The 19,594-nt window shown below is 43.2% G+C and overlaps 1 protein-coding gene across 1 annotated transcript; it reads left to right on the forward strand.

The window, feature by feature from the left end:
• Nucleotides 1-1,874: 1,874 nt before the first annotated feature.
• Nucleotides 1,875-18,537, forward strand: WNT16 (Wnt family member 16). The gene is made up of 4 exons (XM_065048837.1): nucleotides 1,875-2,444; nucleotides 2,537-2,787; nucleotides 4,796-5,082; nucleotides 12,749-18,537. The coding sequence occupies exons 1-4, from the start codon at nucleotides 2,356-2,358 to the stop codon at nucleotides 13,211-13,213; spliced, it is 1,092 nt and encodes a 363-aa protein (XP_064904909.1). The 5' UTR covers nucleotides 1,875-2,355; the 3' UTR covers nucleotides 13,214-18,537.
• Nucleotides 18,538-19,594: the final 1,057 nt, after the last annotated feature.

The raw sequence follows: 19,594 nt of genomic DNA on the forward strand, positions 1-19,594 counted from the left end.
ATACATTTTGGTAAATCAGCAAGGTATTTCAAAATATTGTGTCCCTTCACAGGTTTGCAAAGCACAGAGCTTGCAAAGCAACTTGCTTTCCCTTCCTAGTAGCCAACCGACTCGTATGCATGCACAAAGGTCTAGACTAGAGATACTCCTGTGTGGAAAAACTCCTGTATGTGCTGCTTTTGTACAGAGGGGAGACTATTGCTTGAGGGAATGAAAAAGAGAGATGGTGTAAAAGGCAGATGGGAAGCTGAGAGGCAGAAGAAGGGAAGAGGCTGAGGGATTTGTGGGGAACCAGGCTGCAACAGCCAGACAGGAGATTCAGGGACTGTGGGCAATGGGGGAGTGGTTGTAAGGGAAGCAGATGGGGACAGTGGCATATGCGGGACGAGGACACAAACACATAGCAAACCAAACTTCTCTGCAATCAGATGGCCACAGGAAAATGTGGTTTGCTTACAGTCACTGCTAGAGATTGAACTGGATGATCTCAAGTAGTCCTTACAATTTATATTTTGAACTGGATGATCCCAAGAAGTCTCTTAAAGTTTATATTTTTTACCATCAGCCCTCCAAATTGCAACTGTTTCACTTTACAGGAGTGTAGATGATCAAAGCCTTTTCCTAACTACTTAGTGGTTATTGTAGCAAAAAAAATGTAGAAAAGATCCCATGCAAGAATACAGGAATGCAACAAAGAAATAATTTATTTATGATGAAATATACAAAATATGATACAAATAGGACTGGGATTTTTGAAATCAATATTTTTCTAATTTAAAAGTTATGTTAATTGTTATTAGAACATAATTTTCTGGAGCTTCTAGAGAAAAAAATCACATTTAAAAACTTAGGACCAAAAGCTCCATATCAATAAAAAAATAAAAACAATTAAAAAAAAAAAAAAAGAGAGAAGCAGCTAGTTAAAAGAACTGGCAGGAAGAAGTAATTTCAGAGTGGGTGATAAATGCATACAGTAGATTAAGAAGCACATAAGAAATACATGGCTGCTAGTTCATAGCTTTGAATTAACTTTAGTAGGTGGAGTCAGGAAGCAGCAATAAGGATAAAACAAACCATGTGTCCTGGACTAATTAGATAATACTCTAACACAGCCCACACAGTTTTGGCTGGTTCAGGCCTGTTTCACAGCCGGTTCCCTGTGTCCCAATGTCATCCTCCATCCATTTCCCTCACTCCAGACTAAGTTCCTCTGCAACCACAAGCAGATGTTCTCCAAACTAAAATTCAGAACAGAGAACACAAGCTGTATCAAAAGGTTTAAATAGCTCATTGGGCCATATGGCATCTGCCCAGAACTGGTGATGCTTCGGAGACCCTTTAAGAGCAGGCAAATGAGCACAAGTAGAAAGGAGACATAATTTTATAGAGCTATTTCCCTAATTTACAACTGTGTCAAATGAAAGTCTTTACAGAGCTGCCATTTTATCCAGATTATTTTTAGTGCAGGTGTTTCACTTACACAAAAGAAAGCAGCAATGTATTGTGACCACGGAGGACTTGGAAGTCCAGAGTGCCAGCACCAGCTCACCATCAGGTGCTTGCTGACTCATTGTCGTTTAATATGTAAAATGAGTAACCGACAACTATTAAGGTAGAAGTTGATAAGTGTATCTCACTGAAGTTAAAAGGAGTGGACAAATACACTCCTGATGAATACTGATGCTGACTTTGGAGCCAGTTGGTAAATACTGCTAAAGCATTAGGAAATTTGGATGAAATGTATGGGGATTTATCAACAGTATCATCAGTATTTTGTGCCTTCTTCTGCCGATGAAATCACTGCAGACCTACAGGTTCCTCCTCTTGCAGACTCCGCACCTCCCGGACCCCCGCTAACATCTCTCGCGGCCGCTCTCAGCGCTTCTCACCGCAGAGGAAAGGGGCAGCATCGCCGCGGGTCTAGCGAGCAGCTGCACCCGTCCCGGTCCCGGTCCCGGTCCCGGCACACGGAGCTGCGCGGAGCTGCGCGGAGCGGTGCGGAGCGGTGCGGAGCCTCCACGCCCTCGCCGCGCCCCGCCCCGGCCCGCCCCGGCGCCCGGGCGGCCAATGCGCGGCCGGGAGAGGCAGAGCCGGGGAAAACATCAAACCCAACTTTCTCACCTTGAAGGGAATCGAGCGCTCCCGATGCTTCCCCTCCTGCCGCCCTCCCTGCCAGTCCGTCCTCATCGGGAGGGCTCTCCGACGGCCTGGACTGCCCCTGCCAGCTGCCCCCTGCCCCCCGAGAAGGAGAGAGCCGAGTAGGGGGCACCACTGACAGCCGTCCGCCTTGGTTCCTGCTGGCTGGGGAGCCGGGCGGCGGGCAAAGGCGGTGCGGCGGGGCTCGATGCGGCGGCCATGGGGCGCGGGGCCCCCCTCGGACCGCGCCTGCTGCGGGCAGTGCTGCTGCTCGCCTTCTGCCGCCCCGCCGCTTGCGGCACCTGGATGTGAGTAGCCGGGCGTGGGAGGGAGGGCTGCGCGGCGCCCGTCCCCTCGTGTCCGCCGGGGCCCGGCGCTGACCAGAGCGCTGCTTCTGCAGGTGGCTGGGCATCGCCGCCGCCGGCGGGCCGGAGAAGCCGGGCTGCGCCAGCCCACCGCTGAGCCGCCGGCAACAGGACCTGTGCAAGCAGAAGCCGGAGCTGGTGCCCGCCATCCAGGAGGGAGCGCGGCTGGGGCTCCAGGAGTGCCGCAGCCAGTTCCGACACGAGCGCTGGGACTGCCGCCCACCGCCCGCAGCCCGCCGCGGACCCGCCGCCCCCGCCGCCACCTTCGGGCACCAGCTGAGCAGCGGTGAGTGCCCGCCCCGGCAGGGCCGCCGGCCCGCAGGTGCTCCCGCCGGGGCAGGGTGGGGCGCGGGGCTCCCCGGCTCCGAAGGGGTCCCGCGGGGCGGGCGGCGGGGCCGGGGCTCCGGCGGGGCGGGCGGAGGGACCGGCCGTCCCGCCGGCTGGGCCGGGCAGAGGAGCGCCGTCGTGGCGGGAGGTTACTGCATCCGCCCCGGGAGGCTGACACAGGTACGCGAAGTACACCGAGCAGACAAAACCTGACATTGTGCTTCCAAAATTATTGTTGCTTATTGCAATTTTTTGCTTAATACGTCCGTGGATGACAGTGCCTTTAACTAGATGTACTCAACTGTGTTGAAACGTTGTTATTTTTATACTGATGCTGGGTTTATCCCCTTATGTCATAATTACTAAATGAGTGGGGTAATGACACATAGCATTTCGAAAAGGTCACTCGTTTGCAAGTAAAAATCTGCTTACAGCACCATATGCGATGTGAAGTACTTTAAAATGTATCATATACGCTCAATTAGGCGGTATTACTGAACACGGCAAGACCGAAACTGCTTTATGTGAACTAATAATGGAATTGCTGAAATTTTTACTGAAATAGAGACATTTTATTTGTATCAAATAGCCATACCAAAGGTCTTGAACCTACAAGGTTTTTTGAGCACTCTGCTCAATGATTTTGGCATAACCGTTGGGGTGAACTTACATATTGTGGTACTTCATTTTGTGTTTGTGCAACCTTCACTTTTATACTACAATACAACAGTGAAAAAAACCCCAAACATTAACCATGAAAACATAAAATCAAAAACAAACAAAAAAATGACGCCTATTCCAACCAGAAAAGGAAAAAAGAAAAGGAAAATAAACTAACAAACAAAAACCAGGAAAAACAGGAGGCAGTTTACCCTACTATATGTAACCATATTTATCATATGTTACTCCTGTTCAATGGGAAGGACTGTTCCTGGAGACCCATAAATGAGTGGCACTGCTAACCCATGAAGCTTGACTAGTATGTCCTGTGGAAGCATTTTATGATGGTACCAGCACCACAGACTAATACCAACAGGAGGAACAAACAGGAATTTTCCTGCCCATGAGCATAAACTTGGGAGACTGGAAATAACAACTTGTTTTTCCAACAGTAAAAATTAGCACAGTGAAATTTTAGGATCAGTTAATGGCCAGGCATTGATTTTCAGTTTGCTTAGAGAGTATAACTTGCTTAACATGGTTTAAAGGTCTGTGCCACATTATGCCAGAAGTCTCAGAGAATGGGACTGGCTTAAGAGGGCTGGGCAGGTCCCTCCATGACTCTTAAGAGATACAGTACAACAGTTAAAGCCCTTTTATACCGCTGACTTTCCGATGGAAAAGGGAAAAGCACATGACCTAAATATCCTTGCGCCATCCTGATTTCTGCTTGTGTTAAGATTCTTGTAGCTGTTTGCAACCTTTGTGAATTAGAACAACCTCAATGTTTGCTAAATTTAGTGTGAGGTAAGTTCTGGCCCTATACCAAAGTAACCCAGAATCGTGACAGCTTCAGGTTCCTCCTCCAAGATCTGAACTAACCTTTTCTTCTTCCTCAAATCAATATGAATAGTGAAAAGCAGAGTGGACATTAAGGGGTTTGAGGTGTGGTCTGTTTGGGGTTTGATTTTTTTTATTATTAAAACTTAATTGGCCTGAAAGTTTCTGTGGCAAATAAAGTTTCCAACCAGATTTAGGAAGGACTTACCAAAAATCACAAGGTACAAGCAGCCAGAAACAGCACCATTAATAGCATGGTCATATGAAAAGGCCCTGAAGTATTTTTTGGATGTGAATATCCACTCCTTTGAACAATTTAACACTACAGACCAAGTTGTGATGACTTTACACTTCTAACTGTTCCCTTTTAATAATAGTCTTGGCTTGTAAAATCGCTTCCTACAGCTCTGCTGGGAAGGTGATCAGAAGGAGTTATGAAGTAACATATTTGTGCCGTGCTTTTGTAGGCACGAAGGAGACCGCGTTCATATACGCAGTGACATCAGCGGGCCTCGTGCATTCGGTGACGCGATCGTGCAGTGCAGGAAACGTGACTGAGTGCTCCTGCGACACGAACCTGCAGCACGGGGGCTCGGCCAGCGAGGGCTGGCACTGGGGAGGCTGCTCTGATGATATCCACTATGGAATGGCCTTCAGCAGGAAGTTCCTGGATGTGCCCACTAAGAACATAACAGGCAAGAGTGGGAGTGGGCTGGTGGCGATGAACCTCCACAACAACGAGGCTGGGAGACAGGTACGTATCACTATTAGGAAATGGGAGCAATTGCTTGTTCGCCTTCATTGACAAAATGACATCAACCAAACAAGGCCTGTCCTTGTCTGCAGGTACAGGTGGGGCCAATGGCAAGAACTGCACTGACACCACCAAAGCAAACATGTACAAACTCAGAATCAGAGCTGTTTGTAACCTAATAACTAAACTCCAGAATCAAAATAAAATCCACAAAATAAGAATTAGATCTGGAGAGTTAACCAGAGTAATCTCTAACAGATATTTGATATCTGATAGATATTTGATATTCTGTAGAAAACTTGAAATAGTCTTGTTATCAGAATAATACATTAGCAGTTGTTTCACTTGTTATCTGTTATATTCTATTATAATGACCTGCATTTTTAATTCTCTCTAATACTGAATGAGCAGGCAGACAGGACATGAGGCATCATTACCCATCCACAGCCTGGGGTCAACATCTGAGAGCAGAAATCCAAAACTGCTCAGAGAGGAAATTGAATATTAACTTCTTTTTTAAAAGATGTGGTGGAAATGGTACTACTGTTTTAAAGTTACCCACTAGTTAGGGCAATCACCAGATGAGTGAGATGAGCATGGCTTTGCATAGCTCTTCTTCAGCCCAGGGGATTTCAAACCCATGGTTGCAGAGGAAATTGTGTGTGGGTTTGTGATGTTGGGTCCTCCGGTCCTGTTCTGCTGGGGTTGATAAATAGGAGTACAAATGGCCAACACAGGGAGACGTGAGTCTGTACTCTAGCACTTGGGGCTCACATCTGGAATGATGGAGACTTGGATTCTGGTTCTTGCTTTAAAATTAGTTTCTCTCCTTTACCTTGGAGTTTTTAACTTCGTAGGTGTTTAATGGCTCTCTCTGGTCCTGTAAGTCTTTAAATCTGCTCCGCTCAGTGACACAGCTGTAACTGAAGAAAAGAGATGGAGAATCTCTGGTTTTGTCTGCACATATTGATCACACTTGTTGGACTCCAATGTAATGTGGTAATTTCCTGTAGCCAGAAGCAGCATCAGTGGGTTTTACTGAAAACAACTTCCCTATCAGGAATAGCCATAGTAAGCCATTTTATGATAAGAGCCATAGTGATACCATTGCCACCTATTTTGAATTAAACCTATTTTTACAGTTTACAAGGTAATATATTGTATTTAATTAAGTTATATAGCTGGAAAGACAGAAAACCTTTCATGGACATAGACCCTTTTCAGGACTGGAGTGAGAGAAGCAAACTTTAAAACTAAGCAGATGCTGAAAACAGTTACAGTGAGTTTAATTAGGTGCCAGGCAGCTAAATCATCTCCAAGAAAATGGGGTTGGTATTGTACAGTAGGGATGTTAATAAGAGCAATAGGAGATTAAGTGGTTATTTTCTTAGGGAAAGTGTCATTTATCATGTTTGCAGGGAGAGATAGTTAAGGGAGGAGATAACAATCTCCAGAAAATTCTCTCTCTTGATTTCATGATTTTTTAATGTACAGTATGTATACGATTTTTTTTTTTTTTAATTTTAATACTCATGTTTTCCATTAGACAGTGCCATTTCCTTGGATTAGGATGAGAATAGAAGTGTAGGGAGGAAAATTGCAAGGCCCCAGAGGAACTTCAAAGAGAGAGTCGTGATTTCTGTCTTCAGGTGGCAGCAACACAGGTCTTCTCTTTGACACCCTGTTCTCTTTTCTGCCTCTAGCTTTATGTTAGCAGCAGCAGTATTTTGCTGTCCTTTTGACTTTAGTGACAGTAATCACTTACGGTCTTCCAGCACCATCCTTGTGCTCATCACTTGTTGCTGACTGTGTGCCAGCACAACTGTCTGGGGTCTTCCTCTGTGAACTGTACCAAGGAACCATTCAGCTTGAAAAAAGGCACACACACAACACAGACACACACACACACAGCCTAGAAGAGACATTGCTCTTTTGGAGTTGATTTCTTTAAATTTGGATTAGTTCTCAGATCTCACCTATAGCAGCCACACAGAGAATTGTGCTGCCAATGGCATGGGGACAGGCCTGACTGGCAAAAGGGAAGAGTGCATTCAACCAGAGATAATTTGGATCCTGTCAAAAATACCATTCATGGAAAGTGAAGACTTTCTTCAACCACTTGTAGCTTTAGCTCACTGTTTGAAAAAATATTATATTCATGAAAATGTATTAATAGTTGATTCTGAGTCCACATACTTAATGTCATGCCACTGCAGTATCTTCTATTACTATTCATGATGAGTAGTACTTCTTACTACACATAATTTAATGAAAGCAGAGTTTTAGACTAGGCTATCAGTCTCTGGGAATGCGGTAGAATCTGGCCCAATGGTATCCATGAGGTCTTGAAGACCTTTTGGGATTTCAGGCTTTTGACGATACTGAGCTCTCCAACAAGGCCCTCAAAATACACTGTCACAGGCACATTTGGTGCACACGATACATGTGCTCATTCCTTTTGCAAGATGCTTTACTGTCTTGTTGTTTTGGTTTGGTTTTAATCCACTGGAATCCTGAAAGGCTGAGAGATCCTTATTTCACTGATTTTGTATCAATGGTATATTTGTTGCCCGTTATCTTGGAAGAAAATATGCAGAATATTTAGTCAGCTTCCATGCATAAATATTTTTTAACTTAATGGCAAACTGTAGGATAAAGCAAATATTTTGTCCGCTGTCCAGAGTGAAAGAGCATGTTTATTGCCGAGATTTCTAGCAGTGACATTAACTGAAGTAAAGTTTAGCAGAACTCTGGGTTTTTCTAGTTTCAAAATCTTTAACTAGGAGATGTTGGAAAATATTGACTTTCATGTTTTGGGACTTACAAGAAAAATGTTTTGCAATACATTTTGATACCTTATGACCTTTTGTAATAAATAATATCATGTTCCTGGTTCTGTGCCTTGCAAAGCAGTCTTCCAGGAAGAATACTTCTGTGTTCGTTTGGAGTTACTAATGGAACTGGTATGTGCAGAATTCTCTTGTTCCTTTTCCATTTACATACAAAATGCCATTTTTTATATTTCTACATCTCATAGTTAAATCCAAGATATATCAATTTCAAAACAGTAAAGATCCTTTGACTGAGTTGTTCACTGTTTAGGTTACTAACCTGAACCTCAGAAGATCCAGATTTCATTCCTTATTCTTACACAAGATATTATTCTACTGTTATTCTACTGATGGCTTAAATTAGGCTGTTGATTGCAGGCATCAGTTCCCATTGCAAAACAAGTACTGGCAGCCCCTGTCTCACAGCTGAGAACAGTGCCTGCAAGCACAGAGCTTAGCTTGGAGTTATTAAGCATTAATTGGCATTAAGGGGTCTATAAACTGCAATTCCACTGACACTCTCCTTTGCTGCAGACAAATCTCTGCTTTTTGCCCATCTGCCTGTTCTACCCACACTTTTCCACTTCACTGCAGTCCCTCTGTTCATTTCATTGAATCAGTGAGAGGAAATCAGTTTTAAAATTACATTTTTTGGGGGGTAATTTTTAACACAGCTCAGTGTTCAGCACTGTATCCAGTTCATCACTTGACCCTGCACTCTTACTGTGCTAGTACCAGCAGGGCTGAGGTCAGAGAGTGGCAATAGAGGCAAGAGGAACTGCTCAGGTTGGCTTGTGGCTGAACCCAACACTTGTGGACACAGCTCAGTTCCACACAGATCATTTCTCACAAGCAAACAGTAATTTCTGCTTCATGACCAGCCTAAGAAAACTGAAAGTCTGCCTCAGTCTCCACAGAAGGAAACATCTTTCCACCATGTTTCTGTGACTAATAATACTCCTCTAAGGTTCTCTATGAAATTTTGCTCTTTAGGGAGAAACCTGCCACCGAACTTTATGAATAACTGGGAGGATTCACCACATGAATGTAAAGGTGTGAACCTGAGCACTGGTTGTGGAGTCAGTCTGGAAGTCATGCTCCCAGTAATTCTGTGTATCCCAGTAACTGTGCGCTGCTGAGACACAGGCGCATGTTGCAGCCACATCCCACCAGAAAGCTTTGTTGGCTCTATAGGCACCATCTTAGGTTTGCTTGCAAGAAAACAGCAAGAGAAGATTCTAAGTCTCTATTTTGCCAGATGTTTGGCTTTGGGAGTTCGTTGGAATTCACATGGCAGCCTGAAATCCAGCGGCACATTTTGTGACAAGCCAAAGCAAGATGTCAGCTCCCAGTGCTGGCAGTACAGGCAACCTGAAATATCTTGGAGTCCAACCAGAAAATTTGTCCATCTTAGCAGCTGGGAAGAAATAGCCTGAGGTCATGCAAGACTGTGATGACACCATAAATTGTGTACACAGATTGTATCAGAGCTTCATGTGAGAATCCCAAGCAACACAGAATAAAACCACAAATGTTTGTAACTGCTGTGGATGTTCTCAGTGCTTCCACACTCAACCACATTTGTAGTTCTTCCATTGATCTGATCTTCCATATGCTGCTAATATATGCTGCATTTTTATATTTTGTTATCAGCTTGAGACTCCAACACAGTTTTCTCTGTTCAGAAACTCTGTCTCCCTTTAGTTGTCATTAATTTATCCTCAGAGAAAGAATCGGAGTGTCACCTGCTGGGCTACTCACCCACATGGAAATAGCTCACCCTTAGCACCTAGCAGATATGTCCAGTGCTTCCCCAGAGAACTTCTGAATCCTTCTGCCTCATGCAGGTTTTACTATGCCTGGTTCTAGCAGACTTGCAAACATGCTTCTTTCCCCAAGACAAATTGCATATTTTCCTCTGTTAATTCTTCCCTAATTAGTACCCTGTCATACTGCAGTGAAAGCAAGGATTGCATCTGTAACCTCATAAATCTTACAGCACAATGTGATCGCAGACTACTTTGAGATTCTAGTTACTTGCCTTGATACAGATAACTAGTCATTAGAAATTGGATAATGCTATTTAATCTCTTCTGTTTGTAAACTGTGTGTAAAATTTATCTTTCAAAACCTTGTTTCTGTTTACCGTGACATTTTCTTAGGGTATCTGTATCCTGACAAAGACTTTCTGTCCATGAATCTCAAATTCTCATCTCCCTCAATCACTGTTATGTCTTAATAATGCATATTCTGACTACTCGGTGATTTCCTTTTGATAGATTCTGGAGATACAAACAAAAGGTCACATCTGTCTATCAAACATAAACTAGGCTGTGAAGGAGAGAAGATAAGTATCTACAGGAATTACTGCCAGTCGATTTGCCACTGAAAGAATCTGTGTGTACTCTGGGGTGATAATCTGTTTGTTAAAATATTCTTATTTCTTCCGCATTGGGGAAAAAAACTGCAATCCCAAACACAATCCATAGCACCCAGAAATATCTCCTATATTGGTGCATCCCTTCACCAGGCTGAGTTTGAGGGCTAATGGCTGTTCTAGGTCAGGGCACACACCTGCTCTTTCTTGCTAATGGTTCTTTGAATGCCTTGCTTGTTGGCTTCCACACTGACCTCTACCAACAAACAGGTCCTGTTCATTCACCAAAGATGTGACTCCAAGTAAACACTTCAGTGGTGTATTTTTAATAATGTTTGTAGAGTTATATGCAAATACCAACTCAGACTTGTGTCAATATCTTTGGGGTGGAACGTGCCAGGAGGCCTCAACTCCCACTGAACTCAATGGATTTAACCATGTTCGACTCATCTCAAACTTTAGTGAGTGCATTTGCAATGATGAAAAGTCCCATTTTAACACATGGGGTAGAAACATCTCATTTTATCTGCTCCATGCCTTGACTAGCTCTGAAACCTTGAGGATGACATTTGTGCTGCCTGAGCTACAATTGAGCGGTCTGGGACTTGAGTTTATTTCTGGTCATGCATAGGGTCGGTAGGGCTCGGTAGAATTTCAGAACTCTGGTCTCACTGCAGAATTGGGGCTTAGGAACAGGCACAAATGAAGCTACTTTCTCAGGGAAAAGCAGAGGAGGGTGTTACATAGATTTGTCTTCTGGTTTTTGTTTTGTTTTGTTTTTCTCTAAGAGAGTTTGAGAAAGACGTAGGTTGGCAGCAGATCATATTTATAAGCATCATGGAGTAAGTGAAGGTTTATGGTGAAATTTAGTAAACATCATGAAGCTGGGGGGTGGATGTTTTTCTTCCCCACTTTGTGGGAAATAGTGGTTCCTCCATGGCTGAATAATTTGAATCCGTATTGGCCTTGCTGCATGAGAAGCACCAAGAGAAATTTACTTTGAGTTTATTTAGAAATCACTCCTTCTGTTACATTTCCCAATTACCTTTATTGTGGAAATTAAATATGGGACAAAAGTTTAGTAAGATGCAAGACGGTAACATGGGCTCTCCACACCATTTAACAGTGGCTTGTGTGAGTCTACAGGATGGCTCCAGAGGATGCGTTAATAGAAAGGTAAAACAGAACAAAACAAAAATTATGATGCTTTGTCCTTTTGCCATATCTGTGCATGTGATGCTTTTTCTGTACAGTTTTCAAAACTATAATATAATGTGAGATGTGTCACAAGGCTAATTGTGTGAAATTTTTACTGTGACTATTAGATATTCCAGAATGAAGTATTACATTGATTGCCTGCTCTGCTGATGGTTTGAGTTGCTGTCCTAGATAAAGAAAGTTACTGCTTGTTTACAGATTCCAGTTTTTTGAGACTTGGTCTCACATAAATCCTGAGTGTTGCAAAAGTTTGTCACAGGCTGCCGATTCCCATTATTGGTCAGACAGTTTCTGGTCAGCCAAGTGCTTGCATCTGTGTGGGTGTGGAAAAGTAACCCACCTAAAGGTATTTTAATGTTGATAATAAATGTGGAAATTTTGCTAAAGCATTTAAAATCATAAAATCAATGTGAATAAAATCACCAAATTGTGTTAAATACGGCCACTATGCAACTGGAAACACTAGAAACCCATGATAGTACCAATATGCCAAAATTACAAGAATAAGGTTTGATCCTCTAAGTGGGAAACACCTGAGATTTACTCCAGAACACCTGAGTTGAAGATGGATACCTCTGCTGAACTGCAGTGGCTCCTTTGATGGCTTTACCTGCAGGCCAGAGATGTGGGCATCACCCTGTTCTTCCAAAACAGGTCTGCCCTGAGGCAAATGCACTGCACTGCTTCAGATGCTGAGCCACGCTGCTCGCACAGACACTGTCACCTCCAGCCATTGCTGTGGCCATAGTTACAAACTGTGTTGTCAATGTTTAATGATCTTGATGGGAGCTGCAAGGCAGGCTTAAAAGACAGCATAGACCTGCTCAGTAAATACCTTCCAATGTAGGAACAGCGCTGTTACCTGCCCTGTCACTGCTTCCGCTCCTGCTGTTTCCCGTGAGGGCTGTTTGCGTTCCAGCAAAGGAGTGACGCAGGATGTGTCAATTCAGGTATTTAGGATCCTGAGGAATGAAAACCCAACCAGGAATATAAGCTTTCATTATTGTGATTTGATATTGCCGTTCCAAAGTGCAAATGCAGAGCACTTCTAAAGATCAGGCATCCCATAGTGGGGATCTGCAGCTGGAAACCTGATTCATAACATGTATCCTCCTGTATTCTGGCTTCCCCATCACTGAAATCATGATGACAGCTGTAATATTAAATATTTCAAGATGCCAGGCAGTATTCCCAATGAATGAAAGACCACATCCAAATGTCATTCTCCCTTTGCTTTCAGGCTGTAGCGAAGCTGATGTCAGTGGACTGCCGTTGTCACGGTGTTTCTGGGTCCTGTGCTGTGAAAACCTGTTGGAAAACAATGTCGTCCTTTGACAAGATTGGCCGTTTTTTAAAGGATAAGTATGAAAACAGCATACAGATATCAGACAGACTGAAAAAAAAGCTACGCAGGAAAGAGAAAAGCCAGCGAAAAATACCAATTGGGAAAGAGGACCTGCTGTATGTGAACAAATCACCAAATTACTGTGTGGAAGACCAAAAACTGGGCATCCCTGGGACTCAGGGAAGGGAATGTAACCGCACCTCAGAGGGACCCGATGGCTGCAACCTCCTCTGCTGTGGGCGTGGGTACAACACCCACGTTGTCCGGCATGTGGAAAGGTGTGAGTGTAAGTTTGTCTGGTGCTGCTACGTGCGCTGCCGGAGGTGTGAGACCATGACCGATGTACACACCTGCAAATAAGATGAATTACAGAAAACAAGGCCAAACCATCCCGTGCTGTTTGGTACATGCAACAGCAGCCCAGGCCGCAATTGCTCTTATTGTGTGGGATTGCAGGGGGATCAGCCTCAGGGGAATATGTATTGCTGAAAAACGGGTAGTTCAAACATTTGGCGTATGAAAGAGCAACTGAGTGAACAGCAGCCTGCATGCAGGGACAGCTAAAACAGCAAAAAAGGACTCCTGATGACACATTTGGACAAATAACTCTGTGAGCAGGGACGGACACTAAACTTTCCAAGTCTGTAATAGCCACAACATTGTGAAGATCCATGTGTTTGGTAGGTACAATGGAGAAAACTCAAGATCTTGTTAGCCATAGGCTGAAAAGTTAAGAGGGCGTGTAAGACACGTTAGATATATTCCTTATGTCTGTATTTCTAAAGCTGGGACTAGATGAATCCACTAGGTTGTTCGTTTCTACAAACTTTAGGGGAAAAAAAAAAACCAAACCAAACAAAGATGGGGAAATTTTCTGCTGTTGATCATGAAGAATTTGCTTTGCAACCCTTTGGAAAGCTGTCTTCTGTATAGTATGCAGAAAAGTGTCTGGTACTGAGAACCAAGCATGACTGCAGAGAGCTGGGCACTGCATGGGAGGAAGAGGAGGCTCCATCGGCATGGAGTGAGCTGTGTCCAGAGTAGAGGGGCTGGAGCACTGTTTGGTGAACATGAACAATGTACCAAATGCCTTGGGATTTTTTATAGGTTGTCTTTCAAACGCACAAAGGACAGGTCTGAGGAGGGACAGAAATACAGTTTGGTATTTGAAGGAAATAAAATCATTTGCAGGCATTTCCTCAGCATCTGAACACACAATTTGCAAGTCAGCTTGTCGTCACCCCGCTGTTGGACTGCATGTAATAACCTGTCATGTTCAACCATCTAGCTGGTGGTTCACCATCATTTTCATGATTAACCATATGAGATTCAGCCCAAAGAAATCTGCCATAAAGTGAAAGATTTTTTAAAACATTGCTTTCTCTCATAGAAGCAGCAGCTAGAACTTTTCATTAGCTTGCAACCTGCTTAAATTCAATGCACAATGTAGTTTATGGATTGGCTCACACCACTAAAATATTTAAACTGTTATTGATAACATTTTCTCCCCCTCCATATGTTGGCTCAATTTTAGTTTACATCTGTGAAAGGTTGTTTATTTTTATGCAATGATTTAATGCCTAGCTTAAAAAGCATCATGTGAAAGGATTTCTGTTGTTTAAATGTGCAAAGACCTATTTTTGATAAGACAAGAAAGTTTATATTTTGTAAATATTTAAATTATGCAAGTTATGTAAAAGGTCTCCAAAACTAATGTGATAAGATTACAGCCTTTGACATTTGTTAGTTAGGTATTCATTATTATTGTAGTAGCTTTTAATTGATTTTTATTTGCATGTGCAGGGGGAAATTAGAGAATTACATAAATGTCCTTTTTATTACCATCAGGGTGGTTTATAACTCTTGCAGTTAATACACACTATGATTTTCTAAATGAAAAGTTAATCAATATTCTGTATACTTTTTTTTTAATTATTCTTTTAAATCCATTTATCAAAGAGTGAGATCCTGGCTGCAGTGGTAGGCACAGAATCCCACTGACATCAAGGGGACTTGCCAAAGTTGCAATCCCTTCACTTGTTCCACACTAACACTCAGTTTTTAGAAAGAAATGATCTTAGACAGTTTGACTGAGGCTTTCAAAGTTACTTTGAGAAATTAATTTCCTAGTTGTCAATTATTTTCCAATGAAAAGTGGTGACTAGATTCTCTGTCACACTTTATTGGATGTGTAGGTCAGGAAAATGCTAATAAAATCATCTGTGTTGTGGTACTTCACTGCCTGAACATCAGTTCAGCAACCAAGAAGTCCTTTATCTCTGGTTGGTTTTGGACCTTCCCTCCACATTTGGCCAGTTTTTCTCCATTGGCCAGATAATTATCCTGAGGCGATAAAATGTGCTGTCTGTGGGAAGGGTGCTCAGCATGCCAGTCACTGTCACAGGAGGATTCAATACCCTCTTGATGAAAACTTGGATAGGGAGGACACATCCTGATGGAACACCCTGAAGAGAGGGTTGTGAGCCCCAGGTTGTTCCCATCTTCTAGCAGTGGAAATAAACCCACAGGCTCCACAGGCCCTGCCACAACACCTATTGGCAGCATGGATGGGACATGCTCCTGGTCACTGATGATGTGATGGTGTTATAGAGACCACCTCTCTCTGAATCTGCCCTCGGTCAAGCTGCTGGCAGAGGTGAGCACCTTGGTGCCTGAAGTGAGGCTGCTTCTGGTGGTGCCTCCAATTAATTCAGTGTTGTGGTCACCACAGTTTTGTTGCACAGGGCTCCAGCAGGAATCAGCCACTGGGAGTTCAGTGTGGAGACCAAGATCTTCTCTTGAAGCAACCCCAATCTGTGTCTCAAAACTACCTTAGAGTTTATTGGACCCAAAGGTTCTTCTACACCTGATCTGTAAAGTACGGAAAATCACCAATGCATTTCTCAGTACATTTTAACTTCTGGCAGCGTAGAAAATGCGGGAAAAATGGTCCCAGAGTCCTGGGCCTAAGGTGAGCTTCAGGGATCTACCCAGGAGCAAAATCTCAGTAGGTTGTTTCTGTGGGTTTGAAGGGGAAGGGCACTCCCGTCAGCATTGCACTGAGACATGGGCAGTCATGGTGCAGCCAGTGCAGTCGGGGTGTCTCCTGCCTGCTTGGGTAGCCAGGAGGTGAGGCTACAGTACATTTGAGAGGTCATCTAGTTCCAAAAAAATCTTTTTGTTCGTAAATGTTGTTAAAATTTTTTTCTGGTTTATAGGGGTGGGGAAAGTATGTTTTTTCGAAGAGTGGCAAAAGGCAACAAAGAGAAGTGGCAACACACAAGGTTTATGAGAGCTACAGCGCTGAACAAGCAAGGTACCAGGGGTTTGAAGCTTCAATGGCAGTGGTAGAACTCATCTTGCCCCTGAGATGCCAAAGAGAGCTATTCCATGGGAGACAGTGTCACCCGCTCTGTCCCGAGGTCAGAGCACTGATGAGAGCAAGCGTGTGTGGTCTGAGGGGCTGCGGTCGCTCCCCCGCTGCACCAGCATTGGGGGCTGGGAGGGGGGAGCAGAAATGGAGCTGAGGGTGTCGTGGAAGCTGTGGCATGAGCCCCTCTGTCTTTCACAGCTGAAACTGCTGTTTAGGTTAAGCTCCATTGTAATGTATCTATAAGTTACATCCATAAAACTTTTTCTGGATAGGCAGCACCTGTAAAAGCAGTTCTGGATGGGATCAGGATATGAATATTGTTTTGTTGTAGCATCATGGCTAAAGAATTAGTTGACATTCATTACAGTAATTATTCCACAAAACTGCCTTTAGCCCTTCCACACTCTGGAAAAGCTCTCGAGTGAGAGGGAGCGGGAGAACCATCTGTAAGACAGCATGTCTCCCTAGCTTTCAAAGAGGAGCCTACACATGGCATATGTGGTTCAGCTACTTTTGTGGGCATGTGGCACCAGAATGTATTTCAATCACTCACTTTAATATGGTAGAATTTTTTTTCCCCAGCGCTGGGACTGGAACATCAAGGTTGTTGGCTTTGAAATCATCGCCTTGTGTAGCTTTGCAATAATATATCCTTTCTGGTTGAAAGTAGCTATGTGTGTGCTTATCTGAGCAAGGGCGATTAAGGAAAAAAAAATGGAAAGAAATTCACAGTTTGAGTGGGGGAAAGGTTTTATCTCAGTCCTGTCTGCTCACACTGCCCTTTTATGCATGGAACAGCTGTTCGTGAAAAGTAGCAAACCTATGAAAAATGCCACAAGTTCACTTTTTGAAGAAAGGATAATTGTAACTTATTTTGAATGTGAAAATTATGTACCCTATTTTGAAAACAGAAATGCTTGTGCGCTGTGTATTTTAAGAGCAAAGTTGTGTTGTTGACTGAAGTGCTGACTTAGGCAGAGGAGTTACTGCAGAACACAGCTGGTCATCAACTTCCCAGGCTGTGTGTGCGTTGGTAAGTGAAGAACATGGTCTTGTCCTTGCCCATTGGAGATCCCTTGCCAAAGGATGTGTGACAAATGGAGATTGTTTCCATCGCTGTCAAAACGTCTCTGTGCTGGGCAGCACTTTTCAGTGAATGACAAGTATGTGAAAGGTACATGCGAAGCAACCAGCGACAATTAGCACTGGTCATTCTGAGGAAATGCTGTTAAAAGGAAACACATGTTAGCTGAGGTTTCTGACAGAGCTGAGATGCTGGATTTCATTGAAGGATGAGGTCTCACAAGATCGCAAATTTGACTTGAGGGCAGTTCCTCATAGATCAAAACTGACAAGGCTAGGTCATGTAAAGTGCTGAACAGGGAGCAACTCACTCTACTGACTGAAGTTTGTTAAAAACATGTACAAGGATCCTCCCACTGTGGCAGACATCATGCCAAACAAGGCACTGTTTGTCTAAGTCCTCTAATGTATTGTAGCTTTCACACAGGGTGGAATATCAGGGAACATCAGAGTGGAATAAATGTTATTATTTGTTCTAGATAACCTGCCAGAAATGCTAATTTTGAATTATTTCCTGACCGTATTCCCATCTGTCTTGCAGAGTTACCTGGAGTGTCCAGATCCAGCAGTGACAGCAACAATTAATGTGGTACCATAACTTTACATCTTTCACTTCAGACAAGGGTTTGCAATAGCAATTTTTAGCATTCTACACACACAATTTTCACTGTCAATGAATCGGCACAGGCAGACAATAGCTAACACTACATAACTGAGAAACGAGGCTTCAGGCTTCACACCTGTAAGTCCAATGAGCATCACTAAGGAGGGCAGTAGTGGGAGTATTCAGACTATAAATGGGTAACTGAGGAACAACTTTGCTCAAAGTCACTTGTAAAAACAGTGGCAGACTTAGGTCTGAAAAAAAAGAAAGAAAGAATAGGCAGGTCTCCTTATTACCAACATAATGCTTTAGCTATGAGGTCACTGCATTTGTTTCTCAGCCTGTGTAGCTTATAAACCATGGTTTGCCATTTAGGACTGTACAGCAACTATCCGAGTTGTGACTACTGGGCAAGTCCTGCTCCAGAACCCAGTACAGGTTTTCAAGGGCAGGTAAAAACAGTTGGCTAAAATTGCATTTCCTAAACCTCCTGTGGTTTGTATTTCTGGAAGTCAAATATACTTCATTTTTTTTTCCCCACACACAAATGATAAATTCATCCTGAAGAGAATGGTGTCTGTGAATACCACACTAAATAAATGCTGCAGACAATTAATGCTAAAATACCCTTGCCTGTCCCAGAGTCTGCTGTTACACTGAATCAACAGCTGTGTAATTTCACAGGTATTTCTGTTAAATAACTAATGGTTTATTCCGCAGAGAATTAAATGAGAATTAATTGTCTCTGGCCACTGTGTCAGCTCTGCAGGGCTGGGGCTGTGGTGGCAGACAGGAACAAGGGTCTGCAATTCATTTCCCAGCCAGCAGATAACACTGACTGCTGATCCCTCTGTCAGAGGCTGGAATTTGGATGCCAGGGCTGACAGTAAATGAACGTGTCTTCCTTGGAGGGGACCTATCACTTAATTTGCACAGCAAAGAGATGTAACTAATAAAGCCTTTGGGAGAGTGAAAGCAGATGCACACATGGTGTTTAGATGCACTAACTGAACTGGAGGAAGATGCAGATTTATTACAGGGCAGTGCCACAGACCTTGTGAAACCTTTTGCTGAACCTGAGCCTGCAAGCACAAGCACAGCTTATCACAGGCTAAAAGATCAAAGCTGATCTCAGGGTCTGGCCATTTTATTTTCCTCTCAGCCCCACCGTGTTCATGATTATACAATATAACATTAAGTGAGCTGAACGTTTTTCTGCAAGAATTATCAGCTTACCAACATTTTTACATTATTATTTTTAATATCAATTTAAGCATGTATCAGGATGCCTTAATTAAAATGCTTAAACTTCTGATTGAGTAAGACTTCTATTATAATTTTACCCAAATTCCTGAAAATCTGTATTTGATTGTGAAAGAGAGTGAAACAAATTTAATAAGAATTTTTCTAGAGAAAATCTTGACACTATACTAGGGGTTAAAACCAGGTTGCAGTATTATTTATGTGGATGATGATTTACCCTCTGTGTTGACAGGTACATTGTGCCTCATGTCAGTAGCACAAAACCAGCTGACAACAATGTCCCTTTCTCTTGCATGGACCAATCTGCCCCATAATCTACGAACTTAATCTGATACTCTATTGTGTCTCAGTATGTGCTAATTAATATTTTGACATTAAGCGTACTGAGTCTTTAGATGATCTACGTATCATTAAGAGA

Source organism: Columba livia, chromosome 1 (assembly GCF_036013475.1).
Source record: "Columba livia isolate bColLiv1 breed racing homer chromosome 1, bColLiv1.pat.W.v2, whole genome shotgun sequence".
NCBI classification, from domain to species: Eukaryota; Metazoa; Chordata; class Aves; order Columbiformes; family Columbidae; genus Columba; species Columba livia.

Bases quoted from the DNA above. Each gene is read 5' to 3' on its own strand.
- WNT16 (XM_065048837.1), top strand. From the start codon at position 2,356: ATGGGGCGCGGGGCCCCCCTCGGACCGCGCCTGCTGCGGGCAGTGCTG. The intron at 2,788-4,795 runs GTGAGTGCCCGC...GTGCTTTTGTAG, and splicing joins CGGGCACCAGCTGAGCAGCG to GCACGAAGGAGACCGCGTTC. The intron at 5,083-12,748 runs GTACGTATCACT...CTTTGCTTTCAG, and splicing joins ACAACGAGGCTGGGAGACAG to GCTGTAGCGAAGCTGATGTC.